The sequence below is a fragment of the Haliotis rufescens genome, unplaced genomic scaffold, assembly GCF_023055435.1.
Source record: "Haliotis rufescens isolate VD_foot unplaced genomic scaffold, xgHalRufe1.0.p SCAF_147, whole genome shotgun sequence".
NCBI lineage: Eukaryota > Metazoa > Mollusca > Gastropoda > Lepetellida > Haliotidae > Haliotis > Haliotis rufescens.
Genome location: NW_025963832.1, coordinates 269,775 through 282,686, shown reverse-complemented (window position 1 = coordinate 282,686; position 12,912 = coordinate 269,775). Strand labels below are relative to the sequence as shown.

At 41.8% G+C, this 12,912-nt stretch overlaps 1 protein-coding gene across 1 annotated transcript in view; it reads right to left on the bottom strand.

Annotated features, from left to right (window-relative positions):
- LOC125379758 (fibrinogen beta chain-like) overlaps positions 1-12,912 on the bottom strand; it is a 140,222-nt gene that overhangs the window by 69,029 nt on the left and 58,281 nt on the right. Inside the window, exons 2-3 of the mRNA XM_048395803.1 lie at positions 8,549-8,866; positions 6,871-6,970 (exon numbers count right to left, since the gene is read on the bottom strand). Of these exons, the coding sequence (XP_048251760.1) occupies positions 6,871-6,970; positions 8,549-8,866 (418 nt within the window). The remainder of the gene's footprint in view (positions 1-6,870; positions 6,971-8,548; positions 8,867-12,912) is intronic.

Sequence of the window (12,912 nt, the reverse complement as noted above, 5' to 3'; positions counted from 1 at the left end):
GGCAAATGATCCAAATCTGGAGTTCACCATCTCAAATATGGTAATACACTTTTAACTAATAAATCCGAAATTGCCAACAAACTTGGTGACACATTTCCTCATCGTCAAACTATAATCCTCGATTTCAGAGGTTTCAAAAACAGCAGGAAACGAAAAAAGTCAATTTTAACCCTGATAATGGTAAGGACTATAACAAAACATTTTCACTCCATGAAATATATACTGCCCTAGGGCAATCGCATGACGCTGCAGCAGGAGCCGACAACATCCACTATCATCTACTGAAACACTTGCCCGATTCATGTTTGGAAACGTTACTAAGTATTTTTGATGAAATATGGACAACTGGAAATTTCCCTTCTTCGTGGCACAATGCTATTATTAATCCTTTTCCAAAGCCTGGACGGGATCATACAGATCCATCCAACTACCGTCCAATATCATTAACTAGCTGTGTTTGTAAAACCATGGAGCGCATGGTCAACGATCGATTAGCCGGGTACCTGGAGACCAATAGCCTCCTAAGTGACATCCAGTGTGGTTTCCGAAAAAACAGAAGTACCATTGACCAGTTGGTGCGTTTAGAATCGTTTATTAAAAATTCCATTGTCAACAAACAACATACTGTATCAATCTTTTTCGATTCAGAGAAAGCATATGAAACAACGTGGAAACATGGTATTTTAAAAGATTTGCATGAATTTGGATTGAGGGGCAGATTACCTCATTTCATATCTCAATTTTTAAACAACAGACAATTTCGAGTACGAGTGGGCTCTACCCTGTCAGATCATTTCGATCAAGATCAGTGTGTCAAGCAAGGCAGCTGCTATCAGTCACACATTTCAGCATCAAAATTAATAGTCTCTCTAAAGTATTAAACAATAATGTTGATGGTTCACTTTTTGTGGATGATTTCTACATTTCTTGTCGTGGTTAGAATATGAATACAATAGAAAGACAGCTACAGCTCTGTCTTAACAAAATTCAAAAGTGGGCGAATGAAAACGGCTTTAAATTTTCTAAATCCAAAACCAAATTCCTGGGCCTCATTTTTGACCGTCATCTGACATTCGTACCACACATCAAATATCTTAAGGCAAAGTGCCTGAAGGCTCTCGACTTGTTAAAAGTCGTTTCGAATTACCAGTGGGGAGGGGATCAGACCATCCTCTTTTACTTGTACAGATCGTTAATACGCTCCAAACTAGAGTATGGCAATTTAGAAAAATTGGACACAAAACACCATCAAGGCCTAAGACTCTGTCTGAGAGCTTCCCTTGGACGTTTGTATGTTGAGGCAGATGAACCTTCACTCGAACTGCGCCGCATTAAACTTCAACTGCAATATATCACTAAATTGTAGACCTCATTTAAGTCTCCTCAAGAATCCCAGATTCTACTTCTATCTTTACTGCTGAGGCCAAAGCTATCTACTGGCCAATGCGACATCGTCTTTTGCATGTTACCAAGTCATGTAGGCGTTCTAGGTAACTCAAAAGCAGATGCTGCAGCTAGAAGCAGTTCTTGACAAAAAATTATCTCCACTTCTTATCCCATACATTTATTTCAAACAAACCATCAAGAGTTGTACTCGTGGTATCATGCAAAAGAGTTGGGACCCCCGGGTCTGAAGCAATAAACTTCACGAATTAAAGCAAAAAGTAGGTCAAACCTACTTTGGTTGTCGGTCAAGACATGACGATGTCCTATTGGCCACAGTCGGTTTACACGCGAATATCTGCTTAAGACAGAAGAGGACGAACCTCCTAAGTGTATCCCTTGTGAGGAAAAGTTCACTGTCAAGCATATATTGCTTGACTGTGTGGACTTTGCAATCGCAAAGGGATTCCAATTATCAAAGCGTAAATCTGAAAGATCTCTTTCCCTGTGTCATCGGGCATCTTATTATAAGCTATTTAAAAGAAATGGTCTGTATGATAAATATTAAATATGTAAATGAATAAATGCATGCTTGTTTTTAAATTTGGTGTGATTCTATTATCTGCTGACTTTAATGACTTTAATGATATTGTTATGTTCAAATATGTTTCATAACGTTTTTTAATAAAACTTTCCATAAATAAGTAAATTTTTAATATATTAACTTGGTCTCGTCGCTATAAGCCTGAAATAATGCCGATGCGACGTTAAATTTTAACTCACTCCCTCATTTGGAGATGGATTTACCTCCATGTCCAGAGGACAAAAGGAGTTATGGACCTCTACTGGGACCTCAAAAGGAGGGGTGGTGGCCTTTTGTGTTTGCAGCTCTCTTGGTTGCTGCTTCTCTTTCAATTATCTTTTTTCCCTGTTTGAAAGTTTAATTGGTTCTGTTTCAGACTTAGTAACTGGTTTTGGAGTTTGAGACTCACCATTTTTGACAGTTTTGGTTTGAGTCACAGCTATTTTTTATAAGGAAGCTAAAGGCAGTGGCTGAACAGACTTGACCCTTGTCAGATCAGTCTGGCAGTCGATAGAGGCAGTGGTGACAAGATGACGAGAGACAACAGTAAGTAAGTGAGTGAGTGAGGGAGTTGGGTTTAACATCACTTTAAACGGTATTCCAGTTATATCATGGAGTGTCTACTTGATGTGGGAGGAAAGCCTGAATTGATGCAGGTCTCAGACATTAAGCACTTCGGTGAATCCCACTAGCACGGGTATGGCCAACCTAGAAACAATTGGGGCGAACCGGGATTCAAACCCACAATCATAGGTTTCTGGCGTGCCAAAGGGACGCAACTCTGCACAGCGAATCGCGGTGCCTTAGACGACTGGGCCACCCGTGCCCCCACAGCAGAGTATAACATGTTAGAAGTTGCAATTGTACCTACAACCCTCTGTTTTACTTCAATGCTGGAGAGATTGTGTTTGATTTTGAGTGTAATTATGGGACTCTCATTTCCAAACAGTGCAGGATTTCGCAGAAGCCATATTGTTCCCACCGCAGTTTGCACACTTAACATCCTTCCTGCAGTCAGTGGCCTCATGCTTGTCGCCGCAGCAGTAACAAACAGCAGAGGCATGGCAGGACTTGGATCCATGTCCAAACGCTTGGCAGGTGTAGCACCGGAGTAGATTGGGGATGTTCACCTCAAAGAGATAGGTGTTGGTCTGTACAACCACACCATTCCTTTTTGCCGTAAATCGTTAAACAGTTGTGACAGACTGTTGGGCAAGTTCTTTGACGATTTCATCCTCGTTCGTGCCGGACAGGCAGTGAGCCCTGTCGCAGAAAATCACCTTGCATGAGGTTAGTGTCCTTTGTTCATAGATAGCAACTTTGATATTGAAAAACTCTTTCAATTGGAGTAGAATGATGGATTGCTGTCTCGTGCACATTCCACAAGGAGAGAAGCGGATCGAAGCATGGTGACATTTGTAACCTCTCTGCAGATACCAGTGATAGAGATTATAAACGGATTTAGTATAATGCGTTCTTTGTTACAAGCTTCGATAATTAAAAAACGTGGCCAATAGTCAGAAAGGGTGGTGGTATTTTCGTCAGGTGAATTGTCAGACTCAATATATCTACGTTTTGAACCAGGGTGTTGCAGAAGAAAAGGCTATTGTCTTAACCTTGCAATATATCTATAATTCTCATATTAGACATTTTCTCATTTTTTGGACAGTTTATCCTGCTTGCAGGCGATAGACGATCGAAAAAATATCATCCCATGTTGGTCGATATATTGGGTCGACAACTTAGTTTATCAGTGGCTGATAATACTTATTTTTTCGATTCCAAGCCATCTCGGTATAAAAGGTAACTGTGCTGCAAAAGGTAAAAGAGCTGCTCTTGAGAAATACTAAGATGGGATTGGGTGGTCAGGCTCGCTTGGTTGATGCATGTCATCGATCCCAATTGCGTGGATCGATGCTCATGATGTCAATCACTGGATTGTCTGGTCCAGACTCGATTATGTACAGACCGCCGTCAAATCGCTGGAATATTGCTGAGTGCAATAAACAACAAAGAAACAAACGAACAGTACTAAGATTCCTCAATTTGTAAATCAGTGTTAGCAATTAAATTGGGATCAAAGAAACAAATAACAAGCTGCATAATATTCGGCCAATGATCAATCATGATAATGTCAGTTTTTCCTATCGTAGAGATGATGTCAGTGCCGAATGGGGCATTCACATTTTATGCATTGTTTCCCTTCAATGTCAGTTTTACTCGTTTTCTGTGATATTTGATCGATCCTTTTATATCTGTTTTCCTTACATATTTTTTTATATGCACCTGACGGATTTTTTGTTGACTGATTCTCGCCGTGAATAGCTGTCACATTGCTGATGCGGCGTGAAGCAATATTTATTCATTCATTCTTACGACCAGCAATGGGGTGCTGATGACACATTCTATTCTACCCCAGGTCCCGGACGGTGGAATTCCCATTCCCGATGTAACTATACTCCTCACAAAAAGTTAAGCAACAAATCTATTATGTGTCAGTCCATGTTCATATATTCCAATACCTAAAAACTGACTAAAGCAATACAAAGAAAGAGCACAAACACACATTGTCCTCAAAGGGAACTGAAAAGCAGTAACAGTATCATGAAAACAGTCGTGGAAAATGTGCTGCACTGAAAGATGAAAATCTTTAAATTTGAGTTTAAGTCATTTTGAAACAATGATCCAATGTTCAGTAACGTGTATGTCCACCATTGGCTTGAATGCAAGCTTCTACGCGTCTTGGCATTGACCAGATAAGCCTATCAAGTGTCTGTTGTGGAATGTTCTGCCATTCTCTCCTTAAGGCCTGTTCAAGTTGATCCAGATTCTGAGGACGAACATGAAGACCATAAACACGCCTTCCAAGAATGTCCCATGCATGTTCAATAGGATTAAGATCCGGAGACCTTGTAGGCCAGTCCATATGCGTGATGTTGCTGGTCTGAAGAAGATCAGTGACAACTCTTGCTCGATGTGGACGAGCATTATCATCCATAAAGATGAAGTTAGGACCTGCTTGTTGTGCCAGCGGAATGATCACAGGTGTGACAATCTCGTCCCTGTACCATACTCCAGTCATGGTACCATGTCTGATGACCACAAGATCATTTCTGTGTCCAACCCTGATGCCAGCTGAGATCAACAAACTTCCACCTCCGTACTGGTCGTGTTCAGCAATTGTACAGTTGGCGTATCGTTCATTACGGTTTCTCCACACACGTGCCCTACCATCGTTGAAGTCAAGGCAGAATCTTGACTCGTCTGTGAAGGTAACGTTACGCCAGCGATTCACCCTCCAGTTACGGCGTTGATTTGCCCAAGCAAGTCTCTGTTGTCGACTGTGTGCAGGCAGTGGGATACGTCGTACTGGTCATCGGGACCTCATATCCTGAGCGTGAAGTATGTTTCTTACTGTCTGTGTTGAGACTCTCTGAAGGTCATTCTGGAGAGATCTGGCCCTAATAAACCTGTTTCTCCGGGCTAGGGTGGCTAAATACCTGTCCTCACGAGGAGTTGTCACCCTTGGACGACCTGTGCATGGTCTCTCTGTCATCAGTCCAGTTTGATGGTATCGAGTTATCGCTCTTGGGATGACACGTGGTGAACATTAAAATGATTGGCAACAGCAGTTTGGGTGAGACTCCCCTGTACCATTCCAACAATCAGAGCAACCTCAGTTGGCGTTAAGTGACGCCTTGCCATGTCTAAAGTGTTAATGTCGAAAATTGCCCTTGCTGGCAGTTTTTAAGCAATCAGGGTGCATGGGTGAAGTGTGTAAAACATGCATATCGTGCATTTTGCATGTGTGTTTTGAGGGTGGTTGTGTTCAGGCGATGTTATCAGTGTTATCAGAAAAATCTACATGGAAAAGGCTTTAAGTCGAGTAGTCGTAGGTACTTCTCCTGCCTGAATTTGTTCTCATTGGATGGCATTCAACACTGATGAGAGTGAGTGAGTGAATATGGTTTTACGCCCCTTTTAGCAATATTCCAGCAATATCAAGGCGGGGTCACCAGAAATGGGCTTCACACATTGTACCCATGTCGGGAAACACTGATGAGAATGTTGCACGGAATATGATACTAGTTGCTTAACGTTTTGTGAGGAACATAGATCAACCAGTGTTTTAAGCCAACCCATTTATAAGCATTTTTTAATATTGGTTAGTATTGTGTTCAACCACCAGCAGCTAAAGCGACAGAGACCCTGTTAGTATATCGTGCAGGAAGCAGAGGCGACGTAAACCCTGCTGGTATATCGTGCAGAGGCACCAGACCCGTGAAGCACTGGGGTAGAATAGGTCCTTAGCAACCCATGCTTGCCATAGACTATGATTGTCGTAGGAGGCGACTAACGGGATCGGGTGGTCAGACTTGCTGACTTGGTTGATGCACGTCATCGTATCCAAAATTGCGTGAACGGATGCTCATGGATTGTCTGGTCCAGACTCGATTATTTACAGACCGCCGTAATATAGTTTGAAGAATGCTGAGTGCAGCGTTAAACAACAAACTAACAAAACAAAACAGAGGCTCCGCCCCCGTGATCCCAAGTGAGATGGCCCGTTATTGGTTGCAAGTGGCTAATAGCCCGAGTTTTAAACAGTGGTAAACTTTCTTATGCTACAATTTGTCTACCAAATTTGTTTTCATATGTAACTTTGTATTTATGACGCCACTGTACATATATTAACTTGTTCTAGTCTCCATATATTACCAAAATATCACTGAGAAGGTTTTACACAGCTAAATATGTCCGATTATAATAAAAAGACACATATGCACGTAGACCAAACTTATATGAGCTTCATATGGTTTTAGATGATACCAACTCTGGTCGTACAATCAGCTCACTATACTCTCAGTCAAAACTACGTAGTGGATTATTTGTTAAGTACCAACCTCGATAGCGCCTTTGACAGTAGCTCCCAATAAAACCTTGAACACAATGACAAGTTCTGTTCTCAGGGATGAATGTTCCGCCATTGTCACATGGAAACTCCTGTGAATGATAAAGTTATCCGGTTGAGTTAGCATCGGTATGAATCTTCGTCGTTGCTGAATGCGGCGTGAAACAAATACACAAACGGTATGAATCGAACACCCAAAAAAGGGCTTCATACTATACACAAAGAAAAAAGTTAGTCACGCCCTAATATATTTTATTATTGTTTGGTTCAATTATTTATAACAGTTATGAAAGATATAATTATGGGAAGAATTATGTTTTCTTGAGATAATGTAATCAGTCATGAGTGACGAAAGCTCACGTGCCATGCACGGTATGCCCGTGCAGCATGCTACCCTGAGTATCTCTAAAATCAGTATATCCAGACGTTAAAATTGCTTTCTTAAGCTCGGTTTTAAACAGTTATTCCATGACATTGTGTGACCATGGCACGAAGGCGATTATCAAACCCACAAGATGGCAAATAATTGGCATGCGTAACGCAGGAATGTCTTGTAATGCCATTGGTCGGAATTTTGGGTATCATCACACTGTCGTAAGCCATTTAGTCGAGAAACATGCTCAGACCAGTGATGTACAGGACAGTCCGGGATACAGAAGACCTCCTGTGACAACACATCGCGAAGACAGGGACCTTCTTCGTCTCAAACGCCAAGAATCCTCTTTAACAAGTACTCCTCTGAAACAGCTTGGAGACGGATCCATTGGTGAGACGAAAATCACCGGAACACGGCCTACACTCCCCGATCATTGAACCGACTGTTGCATACAGCGGGGGCTCGGTAATGGTTTGGGGGTGTATCTCTCATGATTGCAGGTTGGATTTGGTCACCGTAAGGGGAAACTGAACAGGGGCTTCAGGGCGTTTTGAAGCCAGTCGTCGTTCATCATTTTGACAACCACCCTCTTGCTACTCGACCTAAATACATGGATGACAATGCCAGGCCTCATCGTTCACATGTAGTGCATTACATGAGGGCCAATGCAATGACGACTCTACACTGGCCAGCAATGAGCCCAGGCGTAAACCCCCTTGAACATGTTTGGGATATTCTTGGGCGGCACATACAGACACGAGATCCTTCTGTACAAGATTTACGCCAATCGGAAGCAGCATTGGATCAGGAGTGGTTGTTGTTGACTCACCAACAGATCCAACGTCTGACTGGAGCCATGAGACGTTGGGTCGAATGCGTCAGTTATACCCGCTTCTGATCTGTTTGACGTGTCATGTCAAGTAGATACTTTAAGGAACATTTTCACATGAAACATCAAACGTAACTCGTTTACTTAATCCTTCTTTATTTGCTGTCAAAATGTTAGTTCTATCTTATGACGTTGGTATCGCCCAACTCCTGTGGTCAGTCGTCCCATGCTATGATTTTTGCCATTTGTCATGGTTCAGAAATAGGGGTGTGCTTAACTTTTGTCATTGTGTATATGTTACCATAAAGGGGATGAAAGCGGATTAACCAAAGGCTGCCCACATTCAAAGATTTACTCTGAAGTAACCTTATTAACAGATGATAAGGTTGGCTGAGTTGCTGCTATAGTGACGATCTATCGCCCGAATCTTAGTTTGACCCGTTTCATTAACGAGCAAGAACTCACAACTGCAGTAAGGGTACATTCTCCATCCGAACCAAGGCCAGAACAGCCCCCACCAGTGTAAATCCCACTCAGCTGACATGTGTAGCCATCGCTTGTCTTGCAGTAGGAAGCTGATAAACAGTTCTGCTCATTCAGACAGGTCACAGAGCACTCGATCCTGCTTCGGGCCGGCGTTGTGGTCATCAGGTTCGAGTTAGCCTTCGCTGATGGACAGTTCACGAACGGCACACGTCTCCTTTCAGCGAGGACAACCGAAATTGTGATGGCTAGTAAGAGGATGCTAGTCTCGGGAATCATTGTCAGGATGGAAATGCGCATCTGTAAAATTAACAATTTCATGTAGGCTGATTATATATGTTCTGTACTGTGTCAAAAACATTCAGTGAAACTGTTTGCCTGAGATCGTATAGGTATTTAGCATCCACATGTGGATGCAATATCAGCTTTGGTGTTACGTAAAATACCTACATAATCTGTAATCCTGCAAAAAGGAACATAATATCAGCTGGAGTGTACCACCCCTTTATCCTCGGTCCTTGCAGCTTGGATATCCGCTGCTGTTTTAGACTGTCCGTGTTGACACCCTAGGGTTGAAGGAGAAAAGGGGGTCTGAATCGTTTCCCTTTCAACATGTCATCCCAACATCCTGGTTCAAAAGGAAGATATGTAGAGTCTGACAATTCATCTGGCGAAAATACCCCTCAACCAATCCGATCGTTTTATTACTATTGAAGCTTGAGACAAAGAACCCATCAAACTTTATCCATTTGCAATCTCCAAAGGTATCGCTGGTATATGCGGAGAGGTTACAATTGTCGCCAAGCTTCGATTCTCTTCGCATGCAAAGAGGCAGCGATCCATCAATCTCCTCAAATTGAAAGAGTTTGTCAATATCAAGGTTGCTTTCTCTGAACACATAACTCGTGCTGGTTGTCAGAGCTTTCAAACGATTTACTGTCAAAAAAGGATGGTGTGGATGGAAAGTCCAACACATACCGCTTCCCTTTCAAACGTTCGAAGATTCCACAATCCATCAAAGCTGATTCTTGTAGCACTGGAGTGAGTGAGTGAGTTAAAATTTAATGTCGCATCGACACTATTTCAGCCATATAGCGACGAGACCAAGTTAATATGATCACAATTGAGTTATTTATGCAAAAATATATTTAAAAACAATTTATGAAACATATTTGAGCATACTATATATAGAAAGAATTTATGAAACATATTTGAGCATAGCAATATTATATATACAGTTTTAAAACATGGGCTATAGGCCATCAGTAACCAAAGCTAGGCAACCTCACTGGGGATCATGGGGACTTACTGTACCTTGGCTTCCTGCATGATACCCCAGCAGGATTTATGTCATCACTTTAGTTACTGGTAGTTGTGCACAATACTAAAAAAATATAAAAATATTCAGCAATGAGTTGGCTTAAAAACACTGGTTGATGATAGATACATCGATTATCATAGGACTACATGTCACACAGGGGGGCAACAACTTTACGATACTTTAACCCCCTGAACACAGCCTTCAGTAATGTCAGTTGATCAAAGCATCACACCAAATTTACAAACAAGCATTTAATTATTCACATACATATTTAAAATTTATTATACAGACCAATTTCTTTCAAGTTAATTATGATGAGATGCCCGCTAACACGGGAAAAGAGATCTTTCAGATGTACGCTTTGATAATGTGATCCCTTGCGATTGCAAATTCCACACAGTCAAGCAATATATGCTTGACGGTGAACCTTTCATCACAAGGGATACACTAAGGAGGTTCGTCCTCATCTGTCTTAAGCAGATATTCGTATGTAAACCGACTGTGGCCATTATGACATCGACATCGTCGTAAAACGACCTCGTCATGTTTTGACTGCCAACCCATGCAGGCATGACCAATTGTTGGTTTCAATTCGTTAAGTGTATTGCTTCCTACCTGGGTGTCCAACCTCTCTTGCATGAGATCCCGAGTATAACTCTTGATGGTTGGCTTGAAATCACTGAACGGGATAGGCAGTGGAGAAAACGGTTTGTCAAGAGCTGCTGTAGCTGCAGCATCGGCTTTTGAGTTACCTATCATGCCTACATGCTCGTCACGATATGGCTGAAATACTGCCGATGTGACGTTAAATCTTAACTCACTCACTCACTATGCCTACATGAGCTGATTGAGGGTCTACCTCTGGCTTCACCATTTACCAGGGAGGAGAAAACAGAAGACGGTAAGGTGATATAATATACTGAGGGAAACAAATAAGGGAACACCATTTCATTGCAGTGTCACTTTATTTATTCCCATTTTTTTACCCACAGTGACATCCATAGCTTGGGAACAAAACCTGGAAAACAATAAAGGAGCACATGTATTTTCATGTGTTCCCTTCTTTGTTTCTCTCAATTCAATTTCTTTATTCAGGTTAAAGGTCACAGGCCCATGTACAAATAAATATTGACATATGGAACAGAGATATTGGTGCAACATTAAACAAGTATTAAAAATGAGATGAACATAATACAAAAGCCTCTTTTATATATACAGCATTGAAGTAAATCAGTTAGTTTGCCTGAGCTTATATGCTTAAATACACTCTCTCAAAAATGAAACGCAACCAGTCTGAAAATGTGATAAAACCCCATGAAGAAAAATATTGATTGTAAATACAATTTTTCGGATATGCACTTATACCATGTACATTGTTTATTAAGCGCCCAAACACAAGCACAAGGACATTTTATTGTTACTTTTATCATAGTGAGCAAAATTTTCACGTGGCCCATGCCAAAAGCCTCATGCACGTGCAATTCATGGAAAGAGCAGTAGAAGTATGGGTTTATAAAAGCACGTGTTGATTAGCGATTCACTATCATTTTCACCGAAAGACGAGGTCGAATATGCCACGGTTGAGTGCTGCAGATCGAAATATCGCCTTTAGTCATATTGAGGCCGGACAAAGCTTTGGAAACGTTGCCCGCCACCTCAATGTTCATAAAACAACGATTTCCCGACTTGGAGCCGATACACCCAGTTTCATGCAACTGAAGATCGCCCCAGAAGTGGTAGGCCAAGGGTTACACCACACCACCTCAGGATCGATTCATCCGGATCACCAACCTACGTAATCGGCTACCCCCACCTACCGTCACTACAACACAGGTGCCAGGTTTGAGAAGAGTGTCCGCACAAACAATTAGGAACCGCCGGTCTACGTGCAAGAAGACCACTTATTGGACCTGTTTTACGCCACGAACATCGGCGCCAACGACTCAAGTGGTCCACCAACGTTCGGATATCGACCCTCAGAAACTGGAGGCGCGTCTGGTTTGGTGACGAATTACGTTTTCTCTTACAACGCCGTGACGGAAGACAGCGTGTCCATAGAAGAGGAAACGAACGTTTTGCCCCGAACTGTGTTCGGCAGGTCGAATGATTTGAAGGAGGGAGCGTCATGGTGTGAGCCATGTCTTACAACCAAAGATCAGACTTGGTGATCATTCGTGGCAATTTGACAGCCCAGCGCTAAATCAATGATGCCTTACAGCCTCTTCTTCTGCCGATTATCGACCAACAGAGGGAGCTCTATCAACACAACAATGCCCGGCATCACACAGCTCATGCAACAGTGATTTTCCTCAGAATTTTAACATCAACGTGTTACCATGGCCCTCCCGATCACCAGACATCAACCCAATCGAACATCTTTGCGATAATCTGGACCGACGAGTACGTGCACGTACACCGCCGCCGCAGACGTTGGATGCACTAGCCGTTGCACTGCAGGAGGAGTGGAGAGCAATCCCTCAGGAAAGAATCCGCCGTCTAATCCGTTCTGTTCCTAGGAGGTGTAATGCTGTGATCGCAGCTCGTGGCGCTCATACGAGGTACTGAGAAAGACGCCCCCTTGCGTCAAGTCAATCTTAGTGAGAGAACTGTCGAAGTCTGGACTTAAACTTGCATAACTGTACTGCCACCATGCCAAATTTCATATTGTTGTCTTCAATATTAAATGTGTAATAATGACTTGAATATTGAGATAAACATCTTGAAAATATAGGGCTTGCGTGTTTTTTTTGAAAGAGTGTATATGAGATTGACAATATATATTTGGAATGTGTTTCTGTCTGATATCATCATATAATGGACATGATAGCATAAAATATAATTCAATTTCAATGATGTTCTTACAAAAAGGACAAAATCTAAAATTAAAATCAATATTACTTTTTCTTCAAATATTCACCATGATATTTAATTCTCGAATTGTTAATAGTGATAACATTCTTCTTAGGTCTTTACAAGTGATTTTCAAAATATACGGTTCAATAATAAATGCTGTTTTGAGTAACGA